This window comes from Callionymus lyra, chromosome 8 (assembly GCF_982586985.1).
Source record: "Callionymus lyra chromosome 8, fCalLyr1.hap1.1, whole genome shotgun sequence".
Lineage (NCBI taxonomy): Eukaryota > Metazoa > Chordata > Actinopteri > Syngnathiformes > Callionymidae > Callionymus > Callionymus lyra.
The window spans coordinates 1,754,822-1,778,098 of NC_141825.1; the positions used below are offsets into that span (position 1 = coordinate 1,754,822).

Here is a 23,277-nt window from a genome sequence, read left to right on the forward strand (position 1 = left end):
CATCGAATGATAGATGTTTTGGAGATAAGGCCAGACTGAGATGGTTTGGTCATGTTCAGAGGAGGAATAGTGAGTATATTGGTAGAAGGATGCTGGGGTTGGAAATGCCAGGCAGGAGGTCTAGAGGAAGACCAACGAGAAGGTTTATGGATGTAGTGAAAGAGGACATGTTGTTGGTTGGTGTTTTTTTGTTTTTTTTACAGAGAACAGGGTTAGATGGAGGAGGTTGATTCGCTGTGGCGACCCCTGAAGGAAAAGAACAAGAAGAAGAAAGTTTGACTATATAAAATTTAACAAATGACACAACAGTGGCCTCTGCTGGCAAACACGTTACATGGCGGATGGGCTGAAGGGCCTGTAGGGTTGCCAGGTTTGTGTTGCCGAGTTAGTACATTTTTGAGGTATGAAGACTCGTCGTTAAAAAAAATGATGGTAAATGATAGGCTGCATAATTTATAATCGGTAACAATATTTTGTGACCAGTTATGGACATAGTTGGGTAAGATGTAGCTCGATGATTTTTGAGGAGGATAGATGGTAACAATATGGCAACCCAAGGCTTACCACTCAGGTCTGCGGCGACTGCTTCTAGCTATTGTCCAGTGGAGCGTGTTCCATGTGTTGTGAGTCCAAGAGGGTTAGAACACAGACAGCAAAGCGATAAAAAACATTTTCCACGGACATGTGACTTTACTCCGGTGAGAATCAGCTTCTTTGAGTGTGTTGCAGCTGAAAGAGTGTTAGCTGTTAGCTAGCGCTGCATGTGAGTCTCCTTGTTTACAGACCAGGTTCACATCCGAGCCCCACATCTGACGTCCAACCGAAGCTTTTGTGGCTCGAAGATCTTGTTTTTACTAACATCCCCACCTCAGGTTTAAACTATGACTAAGATTGACGTAAAATATTCGGTTTCATGCTGTAGAACACGATTATCTCGCTGCGGTTTGGTTTGCTAACAGGCTGTACGATAGGTTTGAATCCTTTTTTTTAAACTCAAGATGTTGTATTTGAGCTTCTCACAAAGAGGTTCAGGAATCTCTTTTAGTTTAAGTTTAAGTTTTAAAGGAATTATTATATTATTAGTCTTAATATGTTTCCTAAAAATATCATTACCATGACCTGCCAAAAACACATGCAGATACAATTTAGTTTACATTTCCACCATTATTGTTTCTCCTAAACATATAATTTCTCTGACTTGACAAACATACAAAGATCCACTGTATCAGGAGCATTTGTTTTCATTCATTCATGTTTCATTGTTTCGTTGGTTTTAACTTACTAATACCCAATGTGGGTTAAACTACATGATCATCAGAGATCAACAACTGACTTATTTAGACGAGTTAAATAACGGTTGTTGATGTGAATATTCACATAAATATTTTGATGTTCGTCACCCTATATTTGTACTTATCCAGTGCAGCATGTTTACAAGTGGATGTAGTAGTAAGGAAAATTAAACCAGAACATTGTCTTTTTAGTCTAATTAAAATTCCTAAATCAGGGAATCAAGTTATTTTATGATTGATATCAGTAACATCATTATTTTGTTTCGGCCACATGTTTTCTTTTTAAGTTGTTGCCTCTAAACTCACAAAAAATGTATGCCAGTACTTTATTTGTCTATTGTGGCATAGCAAACTTATTTATTTATTATTCCAAGTAAGTTTAGTTATTTATATTGAATTTGTGAACTTTTGAGATTTCTAAGCTATTATTTTAAAAGATTTTTATTCAAATTCCATCAGCATGAGCGATTTCTTTTTTTCTTGAAACGCCATACGTGAGTCATAGCTGTAATTTTTGTTTTTTGTTGAAACTGACCTGATTCACTGTTAAGCTCAAATATCTCTGACGTGTTTCCTTTTCTACAGCTTTTTTCCAGTTGTTTATCGTCCAGCTAGTCATCAAATATAGTGGTTTCCCATCTTGTCTTTCTATCTGTGAAGAAAGGCTGTATGATTTAGTTTTTGTGCAGTGTGTGGGTAAATCGTGGTCTTTATTTCCTGTTGATCTTTTTGCCCCCAGTTTGATTGTGGTTCTGAGTCATGACACAAGTGTTCCCTGACGAACTTTTACTGCCCTAACCTGTGGGCAGGATCTCTGATTTATTACCTTCGGTCAAACCAGCATATGGTGATCATTTAACACTATTGTGTTTCCTGACCTGGAGCAGGAACTTGTTGTTGATCTCCCCCCCCACCCCCCTAAAGGCTGGGGTCTTTGATATACTGTTATTGTCAACGCCCCTATCAGTAAACTCTTTACAAGTGTTCTAAGCTCACACTGCTCAACTGCTGTGTCATTAAAGCTGCAGATAATAAATGGGAGTCATGGTTCTCACCAGGATTTGTTCACAGCGTAGGGGGACCTGTTCACCGCACAGCCGCGCAAATACTGTAGGGAGGGTCCGGGGGTTGATGTTTTGGGAAATTTTGAAACGCACTTAAACACAATTTCATTTTTTTGCATTTTTACGGACACATTTTGTTAAATAAAGGCAGAGCTTTTTATTAAGGGGTTTTTATTTCACAATTCTCCTTTCCCTTGGGTGCAAAGAGCGAGGTCGATATAAAAAAAATTAAATCATACATCAACACAACGGTACGATTAAGACACAATTCATAAAAGAAAAAACAAAAGAAAATTCACTTTACGCCGCTTGACACACAGCGTAGGGGATGAAAATCCCAGTGTTGAATGCTGCTGGCGAGAACCCTGGATGTGTTTTGTTAAACAGGATAAACCCACTCTAGTACAAATGGTGGACATGAAAACAAAAAGATCCACAATGTCTCAAGATTAAGCTCCTTAAATTTTGCTTACAGATGGTGGAAGTTCATTCATTCATTTATTTTCTACCGCTTTATCCCTTACCGGGGTCACGGGAGACTGGAGCCTATCCCAGTATCATAGGACGAGAGGCAGGGGACACCCTGGACAGGATGCCAGTCCATCGCAGGGAACACAAAGACAGACAACCATTCACACACACTTTCATACCTATGGACAATTTCATTCAATTAACTTATTAATCAATTGCAAAATCATCATCATTCATGACTCTTTTAGCTGCCTTTTTCCAGCTGACATCACTTATTGTTACTGTCTGTCAGACTGAAGGTGCATTAACAACAAACACACCATCTGCCGGGGAATGTGTTTTGCATCCACGGTCAATATAAATGTTGTACTTCATCTATCAGAGCCCATATTGTACTGTGATGTGTGCAAAGAGAGAGCATTAGTTAGTTAAGAAAAAGAATAAGACCTGTGAGATGATGGTTCATCTGAAGGATCAGATGATCTTCATCTTTTATACATTTTTATTCAAACTTCCACATTAGATAAAGATTCAATTTTGATTCTTAGATCTGCCACTTTGACTCCCAAATAACTTAAGATCCCCTAGCCCTTTTTTTAAACTTGTGTATATGGGTACAGTCTTGCATTTCTCTTTTGATGAGTGATATAATTGCAGCTTCAATTTAGCCGGATTGTTCAGTCAAAGTTTGTTGTAATGAAAGACTGCCACAGTCAAACCACACAAAGCAGTCCTCTCTTCTGACAACTCCCTTCAAGAGCCTCACACAGGGTCATGTCTGGAACTGGTCAGGCTGTGAGCTCATGTTGTCGCTGAAGGGTGTGAGAGTATTTATGAGTGTGTGGCTTTGTCCTGGTGCTTTGTTTGAGAGTGGAACTGTGTATTTAATTTCAGGGTTGTCCTGGATTGAGGCCAGAAGGAAGTGATATTGAATCTTCCCCCTTCTTCCGTGTGCAAGTGTGCATGGAAGACAAATGACTTTTCTTTTTTTTACAATAAAAAAAACAACATTAAAAGGCCTAATATTAGAGCCTAGGAAAGCCTCAAACTCTATTTGAAATGTAACTGTACTGGTTATGTCGTATGCGTATGCTTAAAATAATAATCATAAAATAATTTCCTTTAATCAAGTATAAATTCAAAACACTTTCTTATGACCATTACATCAATTTGTCGGCACTAACATTCCCTCAGTGTGTCTAAAGAAAAAACTAAAGAAGGAAAACCTGTCAGCAACCTCTTCATCCCTCAGCTCGGACCCCTCCTACCTCCTTCTTGGCACCAGCAGTTGTGATGGAAACAAAAGCTCAGCTGTTTTGTTTTTGGAGTCTAATCTTGGAGTGAATGTTGCTCTTTCTGGATTGTTTCTGTAGGGCGGTAAAGATTGGAGGTAGATCAACAGCGGCGGTTATTGGCTGTCTGCATGGTGCAAATCTATATAGGGTTTCTTTTCCTTTTTTTTCTTTTGCCATGGGCCAACACAAAACTTAACTATTTTAATAGTATACCTCTGAGAACACAGTGGATTTAAATAAATGTATAGATTTATAAAGCATTTTCAATGATGCAACATTTAATTGTTTTTTTAAAAAGTTAAGTTTGGGTGTGTTTTAAAACTTGTTTAATCACTCTTCACAGATGAGCTAAAGGGATCACAAACCAGAAGCGTTTTCCCTGTCCCTGCTACTTCCAGTCACCTTCCCTTCTTCCTTGATCCACATGGCATCTGGGATTCCACTCTGGCAGAGCGACTGACTTCCATCACTGACCAGCACCATGGAGAGAAAACGCAGAAAGAAATGAATCAATCTGCCTGTGACGTTCACAGCATGGACTCTCTGTTGGAGCTTTGGACCTGAAACCGCTTCTCTCTTTACTTGAACTCAGAATGCTCCTCCTTCTTAGGGCGTCCCTGCTGGCACTCGCCAGCTTCCTATCTGTTGTTGGGATGGAGCCTTTGGAAAAAGACAATTCTGCCTTTTACCCGAACCTGGACCATACTCCACTCTCTGAAGAATCCAACTGCTCCCAGCACTCAATCAAGCTGGAGTTCTCCACCAAAGTGGTCGAACATGGTGAGCTGGTTTTGCTGCTTCTCCTTTAGAAATTATTTTTAAAATAATTCATAAAAACCTGTTCATGTTACATCTGTAGAATTAGTGTAACTTCAATAACTGAACCTTTGGTGATTGAAACTCCGATCAATATACAAAACGTAACATGTTTTTCAGTTACAATCATATCTCTTGAGTAGCAAATAAAGTGAATGTATACCACATCATTAAGCAGGGAAACTACATTTTCTACAAATGAGGAAAGCAACATCTACTGTGTATAAATTATATTGTCACATCATGGAAATGTATATTAGTAAGTAAGTTGTTTTTACATTTGATACCATGAAAGAATGTGTTTTTATATTTAGGTTGATGTTTCTAATGGAGTTTACTGAAGCTGGAGAATGGGGCAGTAAAACAAAGACAACAAAACAAGATTGTTGATGGTTGTTTATTATTCAAATGCCCGGCTCAATCCGACCAACTGTTTCGTGAACTGATGCGAGATGAGAGTCACGTGACATATACTCAGGCTTCACAGGTGTAACTGGCAGAAAAAGATTTAATCAACTGCTGAAGTCACATTGACTAGTGTTAAGACGTTAAAATATGTCATTGACAGCCAAAGCACAGTGAGGCCACAGCTTTCCCATTCACATTATTTGTTATTTTCCATTTCGGTTGTTTTGTTTATGATAAATCGTCCAGCCCTGTCCATTCATTTATTAGCAATTTTCAAAGGTAGCATTATATTTTAAAATTTCTCATGACTGTGGTCATGTAAGCCTTACAGATGACTATGATCCATAGTCTGAAAAGTGTCTGTCTTGTTTTCTCCAGAATACATTGTTGCGTTCACCAACTACTTCTCAGCCAAAGCCCGAATCCTCTACATCAGCAGCGCTCTGAAGAATGTTGTGGAAGGTGACCTGGAGTGGCACATAGTACCCAGAAAGAACCCAGCATCAGACTTCCCCAGCGACTTCGAGCTGGTCCACATCCGATGGGTTTCGGAAGGCAGTTTGCAGACCCTGCAGAAACATCCTTACATCAAGAGAGTGACCCCTCAACGCAAAGTGTTCCGTTCGCTCAAGTACATCCCTTGTAAGTGTGGGTTGTTGAGGAAAAGGGCACGACAGCTGGATTTGTGTTGTTGGGGGGAACGGCGGGAGGACAAAGGTTGCTTGTTCCTCAAAATAAAAAAAATAGTGTGTTTCTAGTTACACAAGTGGATATTAAATTATTCACAAACTTATAAATATGTTGTAATTTACCAAACCAATGATCTTTATTTATTAATACAACATCGATCATTTTATACTGAACATTTTAATCTTTTTCATGCTATTCAGAAAAAATTTAAAGGAATTATTTGCTTGTTTTTATCATAAATCAAACAAAATGATCAGCATCTGAGCACTTCAAGTCACAGACGTTCTTGTGGAACGACATCACATTAGATTGATCAAAGTAAAGATGCGGAATGAAAGCAGAGCTCCTTGAAAAAAAACTTGTAAAATACACAGTCACATGATTTGTTCATTTGTCATTTGTTATCAAAACACTTTTAAGGTAAGGTAAAAAAAAAAAAAAAATGTACTGATCCCTCAGGAGGTCTCCTTCGGGAAATTGTTTATTTTATAAATGTAATATTAATTTGCGTGTATGTTGATCAGCTGCGCATGAAGCTCAGACCAGCCCCCCAAACCCTCCCAGAACATTGATCGTGTGATTTGAGGAATCAAATAAAACTGATTTATTGAATCTGGCGTTAGTCAGTCCAGTCATCACCTCTTTTGCTGTCTCCACAGCTCCAGAATATTCAGCTCCCTGCAACAGTACTCATGGGTCACAGAAGTGGCAGTCCTCACGTCCTTTCCGGCGGACCAGCCTGTCGCTGGGTTCTGGTTTCTGGCACGCTACTGGCCGCCACTCAAGCCGACGACTGCTCCGAGCGATTCCCCGCCATGTGGCTCAGATCCTGCAGGCTGATGTGCTCTGGCAGATGGGACACACAGGTAATTGGTGCTTGTTGAACTTCAGGAGACAATTTCTGTTGAAATAGTCTGGTCTTTAAAATAGTAAAACACTTGACTGTATTGAGAAGCCTGCGGAACCAGTGGTTCTCCTAGAGATGGTTGGTTTACATTTTAAAGGTTTACTTGTGACTTGTGTGTACTCAGGGTCGGGCGTAAAGGTGGCCGTGTTTGACACAGGCCTCAGTGAGAAACATCCACACTTCAAGAACGTGAAAGAGAGAACCAACTGGACCAACGAGAAGACGCTTGATGACGGTGAGGAGACGCACAGATATGACTGGACTTCCTAGCTGCTCCCAGAAAATTTCGGTGACCCCATGTATCTTTCAGGTCTGGGTCACGGCACCTTTGTGGCCGGAGTCATTGCCAGCATGAGAGAGTGTCAAGGTTTCGCCCCCGACTCAGAGCTCCACATCTTCAGAGTGTTCACCAACAACCAGGTACATACAATGACTTGCATCTTCCTCTACCTCTGCTGAGAGTTATTTCAAGATTGTTTTTAATCTGTTATTAGTTATTATTATAGCACCTTTGTCCCATCATTTTTTGCTTTTTTGCCTCTTTACATACATTATAATTATTATAACAATATATTTTTTTAATGAATCTAGTCATTCACAATTTTCACTTTCTTGTCTCATTCATGACAGTTGAGAATAATGGTTTGTAGAGTTTGTTCAAATTCAAAAATGCAGTTGAACATAAATCTTATATTATAAAAGATGTAAACAATCGTCAGGTATATTTCCTGTAATGTAGGTATCCACAATAATCAGAGCAATGTTCTTGTCAGCAGCCAGTGGTAGAAATATTTATTTTCTGTGTTATGCATTAGTCTGGTTCTTTCATTCATCTCAAATTCAAATTAGTATAAAACAATAAATAATGACGAGCTTTATATTTCCTCTGATCTTTTGCTGCTGTGAGGAGCACTTTGTCTTTGCTAAAGAGTAAAACTCTGAGCAAGACAAGTCATAGTTTAGTCACAAAATGAGAATCACCTTTTATTCAGTTTTTCTTGTTGTGGCTTAAATTCATATAAAATGTCAGTTATTTAAAATGTTTGTGTTGGACAATGACCCAGTTTCTCCAGATAGTGTGCAAAATCCAAGAAAGATTTCTTACCGAATGGATTATTAATATAAAAGATTCAAGTTTAAAGTTGCTTAATTTTTTTTTGAAAATCGATCTGAAAATTGCAGACTGCAGCTTGGTATTACGAACACTGGCAGCTGAATTCTTGGACTGTTGATTTACCATTAATGAGATATGGTTCTGTGTTCTACAGAGGAAAGATTAAAAGAGTGTGGTAAATGTACTGATATTGAACGCCAGTCGCATTGGTCCATACTGCTTTGTTGTCTTCCACTATTTACTTTGGCAAGCAACAGTACCTCAACCAATGAGATGAGCGGATTCTGTATTGTCATATTCGTGTATGATTGCACTGTCAGCTCATTGGTCACAGAGCAGAAGTGGTCCAAGGTCCAATTTTCATATAAAAGGCACTGTTGTTCATTAATATTATTGACATTTTACAGACTATTTGACTCTCACAGCAATATGGGACAAAGGGCCTCAATACACTTATATTTCTGATTACGGGATACTTCGTTTTTCAAGGGAAGCGACCCTAGTCATGAGTGTGATACTACACGTTGTTCCATGTTGTTGAGACACTGTAAGCATGTTATCCACACAGTTGTTATATATAATGCTGCTCTTTAGCTTCTGTAGACGTCAGTGATCAACGGGTTAAAGCGGAGAGTTTCTGTTTACTTTTATCTCGCGCTTGTTCTGCTCCGCTGATCTCGGCGTCGCTCTCAAGTCACTTGAATACACGATGGACTGAAAATCAAATGAACATAGAATTAAATAAAATCGCAACCTTTGCGTTATGAAAACTGCATTTTTTTATCGTGATTATTTTGCAAATTTTACAAAACTGCAGGTTGTTTAATTTTTCTGCTGCAATCTTGAAAATCGATCTGCAAATTGCAAACTGCACCCTCTGTCGCCTTACCCTCTCATAACAAAACGAACATTAAATATTCGGGATGCACCGATCTGATATTGATATCGGTCCAACCCAGCCTCTCTAAGTCAGATCAGGTATCGGTGAAAAAGCTGCAATCCACACATCGGATCTAAGCAGGTAAAGAATTATATTTGCACTGAAGACACTCGCAAACTCAGAGCAGCGGCTCTGCTGCAGTAATGTATGAGGACGTTTGATGGAGAAAACACGGCACAAGATTCAACACCACTAATATCACCACATATTGATTAAAAAAAATAAAATAATTGTAACACACGTTTTTTTAGTTACATGAGTGGATATTAAATGATTCACAAATGTTTCTCATTCCCTTAACTGATAATCTTTATTTGTTATGTGATCCATTTACACTTCTAGTTTATCAGATATTTCACGCAATTCATAAAAATGGGAAAGAATTATATGCTTGTTTTCATACGGACAAAATGAACCGCTTCTGATCAACCTACTTCTTCTCTATAAAAGTCACAGATGTTCTTGTTTGCAACATTACAACAGTTTTATCAAACAGAAGCTGTAGGTTAAAATAAAGGCGCAGCTAAAGTCGGTTTCCCTTGTGTGATCACGTGATCAGAGCTATCTCCTTGAAGATGACACTTATAAATTAAAAATACACCATCAGATAATGACTGTAAACATAAACAAAATCAACAAACATCTTTGTATATATAGCCCCTGAACCTGTCTGCAATGAGCAATATTCGAAACACTGTGCAGTGAGCTATGGCGAGGAAAAACTTCCTTTTAGAAGGCAGAAACCTCGAGCGGAACCTGACTCATTGTTGACGGCCTCCTGCTTTGACCGGCTGGGAGGAAGGATGGGGGGGTAGACGGATGGATAAGGAGAAGAGTGAGGGAGGATATAGTGAGAAAAAAGAGGAGAGTATGGGAGGGTCCATGGAGGTGCTGGAGAGAACTCGGGATCTGATGACGTGGGGCTCCGGAAGAGAAATTAAAAGTGTGGGTTTAAACTGCAAAGGTGATGAATATAATGCAGAAAAGAAGGATATACAGAGCTCGGTGTCTAAAGCATTCTCCTCCAGCATTCTCAGCCTATAGCAGCTAAGATAAACAGTTAGGTTAATAATAGCCTTTATCGAAAATTAAGGTTTGAAGATTGTTTTTAAACATGGAGAGGTTGTCTGCCCTCCGGACAAAAGCCGGTAGTTGGTTCCACAGCAGAGGGGCTTGAAAACTGAAGGCCCTGGCTCCAAATCTACATTTAGAGATTTGTGGTATAACTAATAGATCCGAGTTTAAGGATGGTAAGGTCCTAGAGTGTTGGTAAGTTTGGATTAGATCTTTAGTGTATGTTGGTGCTAGACCATGTATGGGTTTATAGGTTAAGAGAAAGATTTTAAATTGTATTCTAAATTCTACAGAAAGCCAATGTAAGGAAGACAGCACAGGGGAAATGTGTTCGCGCCTCTTAGTCTTAGTCAGGACACGAGCTGCAGAGTTCAGTTATTTATGCAAGTCGAACTTTTTCACCATGAAGATGATTTCATCCTTCCATGACTGATTAACCGTTCATTCAGTGGGAGTCATCAGAGTTGAGTATGTACAAGTAATGTTGAGCAAATTGGATGGACTGGATTTTTGGGGATTGATTGTTTTAAAGGTAGCTTGTGTGGGTCTGAGAGGACCACAATTTTGATGTATGCTGTATGTCTTGATACATGCATATTTGACAATTAAAGAACTTTTTACATTTTTAACTTGTTCCCTGTGATTTTTCAATAGAAAAAGTGCTCCTTGGCTCTAAAAAGGTTGGAAAAATACTGTTGTAGAGATGAGAGAAACTTTCAGTCGACCACATAACAATATTCTTGTCATCAGTGTTATTGTTGACTTCATTGGACTCTGCCTCAATCCAATAAATAGAGTTTGTGTTTAATACTTGTTGAATAAAGGCCGACAGCTCTGAGTTCCATGTGTTTGACGTCAGCGGACGCTCGGCTAAATTTAAAGAAAGAACAAGACTGTCACAAAAATACATTTAACAAGTTTAGTATATTCATAATACTGTTAAACGCTTTACTAACTAACTTCTAATTCGTGTTAATCACAGATCAAATGATGATCCAAGTTTTAGGATCCACTCTCATCATCATCATTCATTTAATCCCGCACCACACAGTCTCTGTCAATACTAATGTGATTATTTAGTCTTTCTATTAAAATTGTGTTCAAACCACAATACTGAAGGAAAGTCCTCCAGACCTCTCTGCTCTCAGGTCCCTCACACAGAAGTGCATGTGTGTCTTTTTTGAATCATATTCAGATTAGTTTATTGGATTGTTTATATTATGCTGTTCTAATATATGGTCATATTGAGTGTACACTTCTTTTATTCAGAGTTATATATTATTGAAACATCTTAATTTAGGAGTTTAGGAGTTAATGTGAATTTTATTTTTTAAGAAGAATACATATTTTTGTCAATTGTCTTCATCACAGGTGTCGTACACTTCCTGGTTCCTCGACGCGTTCAACTATGCCATCTTGAAGAAGATCGACGTGCTGAACCTCAGCATCGGCGGGCCGGACTTCATGGATCACCCCTTTGTTGATAAGGTGATTCTAATTTTCTTGGCTTGTAAACTCTCTTACTGCACCTCCAAGACATGACTTCATTTAAGTGTAACCGGTCATACCAGGTGATTACGCCACTTGCGAATTAACAGAACAAGATGAGCATGAAAATGTTGCTATCATGCTGCTCCGAACAAAAGATTCAATGGAAAAGCAAAGCAATAGAGGAGCCACCTTCTTTAAAGCTGCTGATCGACATCTGCGTTTAACCGGATCTAAAACAAGGTGGTGTTGTACAGTTGAGGACTCACACCTTACATTAGCATCTCAGTGTGTGAAAGAAAAGTTTGTCGTAGTTGTGACTAGGGAATTTGCTTCGCAATATAATTGCAATTAAAAAAAATTAAAAAAAAAGATTTTGAAATCGATTGCCATTTAATTTTATGTTTTTTTGCCTGTATTCAGGTGACTTGCATGCAGAGCCGACATTTAAACAGATTGGTAAACATTCAGTCATCATTGAGAGTCTCTTATGAAACAATGCATTTGCTTTTTAGGTTTGGGAGCTGACAGCCAACAGGGTGATAATGGTTTCTGCCATCGGGAATGATGGACCTCTATATGGGTACGTAAGTCGGCCTCTGTCAACTATCTCAAGGCCCCAGTAACTCTGTGTTCCCAGCAAGAGTTTGAAAATGCATATACAGTCCTTTTTTTTTTTTTAAACATGCTATGATGGGGGAGGGGTGCCAAACAACTAGAGAACATTTCCTCAACATTATGAGGATGAACAGGTTCATGAATGAGTCTTGAATGCTGTTCATGCCAACAAACGAGCAAAAGATTCGCCTCACTAAAAATGAACATGCTACCAAAAGTACTACATCATTTTTTTTTCATTACTACCACCAGTAAAAATGTTGTGAAGATTAAAAAAATGTAAACAAATTCATATGGAATAATAGACAGTCCCAGATTGTAACTCTTATCACTCTTACCTACCATATGATAGGGGATGTCTAAAATCTCCTATAATACCTGTTTTGGTATTATTGAACTTAATAAAACCTCATCTTTCCAAGTTGTATATCACTCACTCACTCACTCACTCACTCATCCTCTTGCATGTAGTGTGTCGAGGCGACCAGCTTGACTAGCTTGCCTCGCAATCTTCCTCTGTCTTCAGTCAGTTGCGGTGCATGGGAAAGCGGGATGTTGAGATTCCTCGCGTCTCGTCCCACAACATGCATCCATCGGGTACAGGGAGGCCGCCGCCAACCTTCCTGTTTGGGATCAAAGTCCAGCTCGGGTGTGGTGCTCTGGTAGCGTATCCGTCTCATTGCTTCTGGGCGGCAAGCAGGAGGTTGCTTGGTCGGGTCACAGAGTTTGCTTTTGCTGACATGCTCGTGCCATCGGATGCCGGCTATCCTCCGTAGGGCTCGACTGTCAAAGCCATCAAGTTGGGCTTCCGTACAGGAGTACTGGTAGGACAGAGGGTTTGTAGATGCACTGTTTAGTATGCTGTGTTATGTGGCGGTGGCGCCAGAGAGTTTCTATAGAAAACTATAGGACCGCAGCAGCTTTGGCACGTTTCTGGTTGATCTCAGGGTTCAGGGGCCAGACTTGGAGATTATCGAGCCAAGGTACTTGAACGACGAGACAAAGTTTACTGTGCTTGAGTTGAGAACGAGTGGTTCGGGTCTGGGCCTGAGTGTGCATGAGTTCTGCTTTACCCCAGTTGATGCTGAGGACGAGCTACTTCGCTTCCTTGTCTTACAACGTTAGTCGTTCGTGATCGTCAGCCAGAATGGTGGCGTCGTCGGCGTACTCCAGATCCGCCAGGTTGAGTCATTCACCCTGACGCAGCTTTCCGCAGAGTTGTACATCTGCAGGAAGAGGGTCATTGTCTTCTGGAGTGCTCCTAGCAATCTCACAATCTTCCAGAGGGAGGCGTGGTCCAAAGTGTTGAGGGCAGCTCGGAGATCAATAAACGCAATGTAAAAATGGCGGTTCTTTCAGTACCGTGCCTTCTCAATGGCAAGGCGTAGTGCAGAGATGTGATCAGTGGTGGAGCGGTTCGGCATGAAGAGTGCTTGTTGTGGGCGATATCTACTCCTGATGGCAGGGATACAAGTTGTATACAACAGGTAATAATCATGATTGAAGAGACATAGAAGCAGAAGAAGCAAATTAACTCAAACACCAAATATCATATTTGATTTACTGAGGTAGTCACAAGAAAGTTAACCTTAATATCCAATTCTCAAAATTATGGTACATTTTGTGTTTTATACACACACTTCAATTTTTAGCTTTGACATGCAAGAGTATTTGTTGAAGGATAAATGTGAAGGCTTTAAAAGAATATTGTGTCTATTCCTATGGTTGGGAATGATCCGTCACAAAGTCTGGAGTAAACAAATGGGAAGTGAATTGACATTTTCGGATGGAAATGTGTGACTTTTTTTGAGAGACTGGGACCATTTAAATAGTTGACTAGTGACCTCATTAATATTGCAAGTGTACATTAATTTGCAATTTTTTAATTTTAATTTATTGTATTTATTTTTATTTCAGCTATTGATGTTTATGTAATTTTCCCTTTTATTATGGATATAAATATGTTATTATTAAATGTTCTATGATGGGTACAGTTTATTCAACTAGATGAAAGAAACCAGAGATTATTAATGTCCATGAACTATAGCTGTAAAATGTGGTTCTATCAGGACAAACTAGCTTCTCTTTATCGGATTTCTTTATCAACGATTATTTCGTCACAGAATTGACATTAATGTCACGACTGTACCAACCAGATCTTCTTATTTTGCAACTGCATCAAACTCAAACGAAAGTCCCACAGAAGTTCAACTCTATACAACTATTAGAATAGAACATTCAAAGAAAGGGGAATCACATTATTGGTGCTGCAGACCCTCGCAATTCCAGGAAACAAACTTTTTAAGAGACTGTGCCTGACGTGGTGTAAAGCAACCCTAGTCATTCATTTAACTCTCCTCCGCAGAACGCTCAACAATCCAGCAGACCAAATGGATGTGATTGGTGTCGGGGGGATTGACTTCGAAGACAACATAGCCAGGTTCTCCTCCAGAGGCATGACCACCTGGGTGAGCAGCACAACCAACACACACTTTTATTATATTAAAATGATAAACTTGAGCTATAAGGCAAATTTAAACGTACCTTCAAATCTAAAGATAATGGACTGACATTTCAGAGATGTTGTAGAGAGACTAAATGTGATCAGTCGTAAAATCCTAGCGAAGCTACACCAGGAGGATGTGATGTAATCTGATTAACCATGGAATGTTTGTCAAGAAAAAGAAGTGGTGAATATGAACCTCAAATTTTATGGTTACACTTTTTATATTGAAAAAAAATGTACACTGCTTAAATAACGTAAAATAAAGGGAACACTTGCACAACACAATGTTACTCCAAATCAATCACACTTCTGTGAAATCAACCCAGTTAGGAAGCAACATTCACACACAGTGCATTTCTCTGGGGGGGTCCTGCATGTGCTCGCCAGAGGCAGCCTGACTGCCATTAGGTGCCAAGATTAGATCCTCAGACCCCCTGTTAGACCATATTCTGGTGCGGTTGGCCCTTAGTTAAGCCTTATGCAAGACAATGCTAGACCTCATGTGCCTGGAGTATATCAGCAGCAGCCATACACCATTGCCATGTTGCACCACAGACTGTCCAGGAGTTGGTGGATGCTTTAGTCCAGGTATGGGAGGAGATCCCTCTGGAGACCGTCCGTCACCTTATCAGGAGCATGCTCAGGTGTTGTAGGGAGGTCATACAGGCACATGGAGGCAACACACACTACTGTGCCTTATTTTAAATTGTTTAAAGGTGGTAGTGTGTTTTCCACTTTAATTTTGTCCATTGTGTCAAGCGTTAAATCATCTGTTGGAAACATTAAGTCTGATGTTGCTGTGGATGTGCAGGAGCTGCCGGGCGGGTATGGCAGATTGAAGCCCGACATTGTCACCTATGGTTCAGGTGTGCGTGGGTCTGGGATGAAAGAAGGATGTCGGTCTCTGTCAGGCACCAGCGTTGCTTCACCTGTGGTAGCTGGTGCTGTCACTCTTCTGGCAAGGTAAGTTCAGACAACAACAATAATCATTCTTTGTTATTGTTGTATTAATACACGACCACATGATGACTATTTGTAAAAAACACCTTTACCCCATGAATATAAGAAGAATATGTGTGTGTTGCGCAGGTGAGCCACACATTTTAGCGCTCAGTGATGATGAGAAGTTTTATTCTTGTTAAATCTCATTCATCTGAAGATGTTTTAAATAAGCCACTGGTCACCTCTGTTAATAGAGTATTCTTGTTTAATAACTGTTTATGTTATATTTACATCGGAGCTCGTCTGAACTTATTTACAGTTCATAGTGATATTCATGTCAGAAATCTTCAAAATTAAGGAAACTGTTTGAATTAATGATTTCATTAGTTTCCTTCTGATCGTGGAGAGGAGAATCTCTTGTCTTGTGGTTCATTTAAATATGATTGACATATTAAATAGAGGTGTGGAAAGATGAACCTGTCTGCACTGCATTCTACGTTGATTTGGCTGAACGAAGGAAAAGTGCTTGGATTCGTGTATATATTTGTCGTCATTTTCTGGGTTTGAGTGGTCAACCGTTCTTTAGTAGGAAATCAATGCAATTCCTAATACATGAGGCCCTTAACTTATCAGCACTTGGGGATCAGATTTTTTGGGGATCAGACTTTTGGAAGTTACTCTAAAGGAAAAGTATCCAAATATGAGGAAATGCCCTTCTTTCTTTACTGCACTATCCACCTTATTTATGCAAGTCAGCCTTTTTAATGAAGATTATTAAATCCACACATCCTTCCAGTATGACTGATAGTCTACTCAGTCCATCCAGTGCAAGTCATCCGAGTAAAGTATGCACTTACTAATGTTTACCAAATTTGATGATCTTTTGGACGATCCAATCTGATGGCTAACAGACTAACCCTTGTAGTTAAAGAGGGTTTTGGAAATTTGACTGATCGTGATCAGAGATTTAATTCAGGACTGTCACAGACGATAACAATATTTAATATCAAACTATCTATACCTCTTCATCTTGCCTGTTGTACAGAGACCATATCAAAGGTGAAACATAAATGTTTTACATGAAACTGGAGGCAAATAAACGCACTTCAGTCACAGTAGGAGTGATCTCACAGTCAAATTTACAATAGTGACGAGCATTAGTTTGGTGCATTCTTGAACATACACAAACTATTCACATGCTCACGAGCAGGTGTAAGAGTATCTCACTTTACGCTCATTATCTTGGCGTTCACTGAAGTGTATTTCTCCTCACCTACTGTAAGCATTACTTTCATATGCATATTCTCGGTCCCAGAGGACGGAAGCTTGTCTCCTGTTCATGTCCTCAATTTGTGGACCAGTTGCTGCTCTTGTTCCACAGTTGAAGATCCCGTTTTGACTTTTATCTGTGGAACCTGACATTCTTCCTTGTCCGACGTCCAGCACCGTCCTGAACCGGGAACTGGTAAACCCTGCCTCCATGAAACAAGCTCTGATTGCGTCGGCCCGCCGGCTGCCCGGTGTCAACATGTTCGAGCAGGGTCACGGGAAGCTGGACCTCATCAGAGCTTACCACATACTAAACAGCTACAGACCCCAGGCCAGGTGAGCGACCCTCACGAACAGAGATTTTTCTTAAGTCAGAAGTGATCGAACCGTCTTCTCCACGTCCCTTTAGTCTCTCGCCGAGCTACATCGATCTGACCGAGTGTCCGTACATGTGGCCTTACTGCTCTCAGCCCATTTACTACGGAGGAATGCCCACCATCATCAACGTGACTATCCTCAATGGCATGGGTGTCACCGGCAAAATTGTTGACAAGGTAACAACGCACATGAAGTCATGATGACTGAGACTCTTTTGTTATCTGTTTGGATTTCAGTTTTGATTTAGACTTCAAGTTCTTATTAGTAAGTCACAATACTTGTTTGTGTCCGTCTGTGTGAAAGTCTGTTCGTTGGTTTGTGTGTTAGTCTATCTGTTTGTCGAAATCTTTTTTGGTCAATGCTGATCTGTATTTCTGTCTGCCTGACCATGTCCGTCTCAAAATCTGTTTGTTTGATGGTCTGTTTTCGGCTATATATCATTCTGTTGGTCTTTTTTTTGTTCTGAATGTCTCTCTACTCCCTAGCCCATTTGGCAGCCATACCTCCCTCACAACGGAGACCACATTGACGTGGCTATGTCCTTCTCACCGGTTCTGTGGCCGTGGGCCGGCTACATAGCCGTGTCCATCTCCGTGGCAAAGAAAGCGGCGTCATGGGAAGGTATTGCACAGGGTCATGTGATGCTCACTGTGGCATCCCCGGCGGAGAACGACGTATGTATTGGAGTCACAGACGTCCAGTATATGTGTCCAGCTATACTCACTCATGCTTGTTACAGTCAGAGGTCGGCGGCGAAATGACGTCCACCGTGAAGCTGCCAATAAAGGTAAAGATTATACAGACTCCGCCCCGCAGCAAGAGAGTTTTGTGGGATCAGTACCATAACCTGAGGTACCCGCCAGGATACTTTCCCCGGGACAATCTACGTATGAAGAACGACCCACTGGACTGGTGAGAATTAGGGATAAACGATCATGGAATATAATCAAATTTTGATAGAGATGAAATATTTGGTTATTTTTTCAATGTTCTCTTTTAATGCGTTTCTTTTCTAATCATTTGTTGTTTTTTTTAATACTTTCGTTAAGAAATAAGGCCATGATTAAGATAAAAGCAAACTAAAATTTAGAAAAAAGTTTATTTAGTTACATTAATCACAGTTGTAAACAAACATATTTTAAAACTTGAAGCCTTGTAACATTCACTGCAAAAGCGTGCTAAAGAGTTTGGTATAAACATTTATATTTACATTACATTTACATTACATTTACATCAGTGATCTGATCCAGCCTTACACCCCAGCTCGGGCTCTGAGGTCTGTGGATCAGAATCTACTGATGGTTCCTCGCACACAGCTCAGGACCAGAGGAGAGAAATCCTTCCAGGCTGTTGCTCCTAAGCTTTGGCACGATCTTCCTCTCTCTTTGCGCTTGATGGATCTACTGACTCCTTTAAGAAACATCTTAAGACGTTTTTATTTGTTCAGGCTTTTCCTTGATTTTCTGGAACTCCTGTTTTGTTATCAGTGTTATCTTGACCTTTAAAGTATATACTTTATTGAATATTGTTTTGATTGTTTAAGCGCTTTGTGACCCTGGTCTGGAAAAGCACTATATAAATAAAAATTACTTACTTACTTACAAATCAGTAATAAATCGCAGAGACTTTATTGCAGAGTAAACAAAAGTGCAAACACTGCATCAGTCATGGCTGTATTACTTTTCCAGCTTCTATGTTTTGCACAGTTGCTCTTGTCACTCAATAGGTAGATCTCCTGTAATGCATACACACGTCCTTATGCTGATGTTGACCTGTTGACCGTGTCTGACCCACTCAGGAATGGAGACCATATCCACACCAACTTCCGGGACATGTACCAGCACCTAAGGAGCATGGGTTACTTCGTGGAGGTTCTGGGCGCCCCCATCACCTGCTTCGACGCCAGCCAGTATGGTAGGAAAAAGCTTTAGCAACCTGTTTGCTCTCACTTGTCCGTGGACTGAACAAAGATATCCCTGCAGGCACGCTGCTGATGGTGGACAGTGAGGAGGAGTACTTTCCCGAGGAGATCACCAAGTTGAAGAGGGACATTGACAACGGACTTTCTCTCATCATCTTCAGCGACTGGTACAACACGTCGGTGATGAGAAAGGTCAAGTTCTATGACGAGAACACCAGGTACGCAAAAACACATGATTGTAATATGAGGTCCTCCAGCTGACTGAAGCTCACAGCTTATGAGTCAAACAATAGAGTTTTTATAAAGTGTTTGACACTGAAGCGAATTTGAATACATCGATCAGAGTCACTTTTGTGGGAAGAGCTGAGAAATCCTTTTAACCCCCTGGGATCCGACGCTTGTCCCCACCCCGTCTGCACCATTTATTTTCTAGTCTATGTGGTTTAATGAATGTCTATAATCGGCGTAAAACATTATCTTATCCTTTAACATGTATTCACCATATTATAAAATTTTTTCTCATAATTTTCTTTACTCTTCATTTCCATCATCATTCCATCATTTTTTAACAAGAATTTAGGGACATTTAATTTATGGTAAAGGTATTTGTTTTTTTCTCATCTGTTTTTGTGAATAATCTAAAATAAAACCATGATAAATTTAACATGAAGAAGAAATTTAGGCGTGACTATCCATGTAACAATCCATTGACTGCTCTGATGTGTGTCATGGGTTCATGTTCTTATGTCAAATGAGTGTTCATTCTCACCTCACCTGTAGGCAGTGGTGGATGCCTGACACGGGTGGCGCCAACATTCCTGCTTTGAACGACCTTATCTCTGTGTGGGGGATGGCGTTCAGCGATGGGTTGTACGAGGGAGACTTCACGCTGGCCGACCACGACAGTAAGACTTCTGCTGACATTACTCCTCAGTGTAATGGAGCGTTAACAGTGGAGTGTGTTCCCAGTGTATTACGCGTCCGGCTGCAGTATCGCCCGCTTTCCTGAGGATGGAGTCGTCATCGCCAAGAACCTGAAGGATCAAGGTTGGAGCCTGTTTAGAGATGGAGACATGGAAGATGCTTCAGTCATGCAGAAGTCACATGACCATGTTTTCTCTTCAGGCCTGGAGGTGCTGAAACAGGACACAGCCGTTGTAGAGGGGGTCCCCATCCTGGGCATGTACCAGACCCCCTCAGAGGGTGGGGGGCGCATAGCCTTGTACGGAGACTCCAACTGCATCGACGACAGTCACAGACAGAAAGGTTGCGCTGGCGTTCACTCTCCATTGCAACAGCTGGTTGTCTAACGCTTATATGTGTCTATCAGACTGTTTCTGGCTGCTGGACGCTCTGCTGCAGTACACATCCTTCAGTATGACCCCACCCAGCCTCAGCCACTCTCACAGCAGGGTGGCGCCACCTACAGGCACCGAGAGGCCCTTGCCACAGAGGTTGGAAGGTACGGATAGTTTTAGTTAGCTTTGTTTACACAGGTGAAACCAAAGGTACTTCTTAAATATAAGTCACATTTTACAAGAAGGAAAAAGTTGAACTGTGTTTGTCATCAAGTATATATTTAAGAATTCACTGTAGCTTCAATTCCACGACAATGTGGCTGAAGTGAACAAGGAAGAATTCAGACAAAAACTGTAAAACTTGGACTCAATAACAGATATTGGTCTTTTTCCTGTGAAGAATTACCTATTTATCAGACTGAATAAACCCAATAGAACAATGTTCTATTTTAAACAAAGTACACATGATTTTGTCATATACAAATGTATACAATAGTAAAATGATCCAATAAACAACAGAAATGTATTGTACAACACTGTGATGTCTAAAGCAAAATTCTGTATCGTTATTAAAAATATATATATATTTTTGGGGAGGAGGATAAATAATAAGAAGTTCTACAAGAGAATCTACAAGATTCAACGGCAGTGACTTTATTAAACATCTAAAGACGCATCACAACAAAAGATATGAGCAGATCCTAGAAACAATAAGAATTAAACAAAACAAAGCAGTTAACTTTGCTGTTCTGTAGAGACGAGAGAAACTTTCAGTCGATGCATAAAAATAAAATATAACAAATGTCCTTGTTAGTGTAAATGTTGACTTCATTGGACTCGATTCAATAAATAGAGTTAAAGAGTTTAATAGTGGTTTAATATTTAGTTGATTGTATCATCTTGCTCTTTCTCTTTATTTCTCTTTGTTCTTGTTCTTATTTTATTTTGATTTATTTTTTATGAAAAATTGCTGTATTTGCTCCGGCTATTGGAAAAAAACAAAACAATTTCCCGAAGGAGACCTCCTGAGGGATCAATAAAGTTCTGCATTACCTTACCTTAATAAAGGTGACAGCGCTGAGTTCCGTGTGTGTGATGTCAGCAGACCCTCACCAATTTAGCAAACTTCAGGATGCTCAATTATGACGCAGAAATACATTTAAAGTTTAGTTTAGTCATAACACTTACGTCAAATGCTCTACTTACTTACTCCAATACACAGCCCAACTATTTAAAGAGTTTTTAGCCTTGTTACCTTTAACCAACAAATTAATTACTTGATCATTTGACCTTGTGTTTCCCAGGAAACCATCTGTACCGCTACTCCAAGGTCCTGGAGAGTCACCTTGGTGACCCAAAGCCCCGCCCCCTGCCTGCCTGCCCACACCTCTCCTGGGCAAAACCACAGCCCGTTAACGAGACGGCCCCCAGGTTAGTGGATGGAAGGGTCATTGAGACAAATCTGAGTTGTTGGAAGAGGTTCATCTCAGTTTTCAGGACTGTGACTCTTTTTGTTCTTCAGCAATCTCTGGAAGCACCAGAAGCTTCTCTCAGTGGACCTTGACAAGGTGGCTCTGCCCAATGTGAGGGCCAACCGTCCGCAGGTGCGACCGCTGTCTCCAGGTGAGAGCGGCGCCTGGGACATCCCTGGAGGTAACCCACGACGACGACCCGTTTATTACAGCATGATAATTACCACCTCTGTCCGCAGGAATTATGCCTGGTCGCTACAATCAAGAAGTGGGCCAGACCATCCCGGTCTTTGCCTTCCTGGGTGCGATGGTGGTCTTGTCCTTCTTCGTGGTCCAACTTACCAAGTCCAAGAGCAAACCCAAGCGCAGAAAGCCTAGAATCAAACGACCAAACTACCAGCAGTCGACCACGGCAGCCACGGGCGGGAAGAACCCCGGAGTATGACTTTGACCGTCCTGCTGTGGTTCAGGCAGCTGAGGACTTTTGGACTTCTGGACTAATTGCTCCCCCTGGTGCTGGTGCAAAACACTGTTGTGCCTCATCATGGTCGGTGTGGACTAACGTATTACTCTGATCATGATGACATCGCCATCAACTAAAGAGCTTTCTGGTTTTATATTTATTAATTCTTGTCCCCTTCACACACACACACAGACGGGCACACACTTGGAAGAAGCACAAACACAGAGATTTCCCATTTTCCCCAACCGTCTGAGTTTTTATATTTTCTACAAAGATGGCTGACAAGTCGTTGTATCTGCTCCATTAAAAATGCATTTTCAACTCTGTTGTCTCAAACTGCCACACCTTGACTTATTTTTTTACATTTTAATCTCAGAATGGCTGTCAAAGCGCTTTGTGACCCTGGTCTAGAAAGGCACTATATAAATGGAGATTATTATTTTATTTTTTATTTTTTTATTTTTTACAGTTTCCATTGTATAATACACTTTTGTAATCTCAGATCTCTGATTTCTAAATCCAGGTATGCAGGCCTTTACAATCTGAGCAAAATGTTTTTAGATATTCTAAATATTCTTTAATTTCCCTAAAGTTTAAATCTCACTCTTCTTTTAAACCCAGACATTCAAATCTTGCACAGAAATTACATTTTCAATTTCAAATCTCACCTTATTTATTTCACATTAAATTAAACAAATTGATCATAGTTGAATCCCAGAATTCTAAACCAATAAAAAAAATTAACTTTAGTCAGAATTTAGATCAACTTGAATATTTTATACATTGAATGTGGTTTTCAGTTATTCAAAGGGTTCTCTCATTCAAGACACTACAATTTAAATCTCTATAAA

General features: G+C 40.2%; 1 protein-coding gene across 1 annotated transcript; it reads left to right on the forward strand.

Annotated features, from left to right (window-relative positions):
- The first annotated feature begins 545 nt into the window (after positions 1–545).
- On the forward strand, positions 546–22,750 carry mbtps1 (membrane-bound transcription factor peptidase, site 1). The gene is made up of 23 exons (XM_087796912.1): positions 546–698; positions 4,466–4,902; positions 5,725–5,988; positions 6,696–6,902; positions 7,068–7,178; positions 7,254–7,363; positions 11,443–11,559; positions 12,075–12,142; positions 14,543–14,645; positions 15,495–15,646; positions 17,069–17,230; positions 17,304–17,448; positions 17,758–17,946; positions 18,012–18,184; positions 19,071–19,186; positions 19,255–19,411; positions 19,974–20,098; positions 20,163–20,240; positions 20,319–20,459; positions 20,524–20,655; positions 21,796–21,922; positions 22,014–22,144; positions 22,203–22,750. Exons 2-23 carry the CDS (start codon positions 4,716–4,718, stop codon positions 22,406–22,408), a joined length of 3,201 nt encoding a protein of 1,066 aa, XP_087653038.1. The 5' UTR covers positions 546–698; positions 4,466–4,715; the 3' UTR covers positions 22,409–22,750.
- Positions 22,751–23,277: the final 527 nt, after the last annotated feature.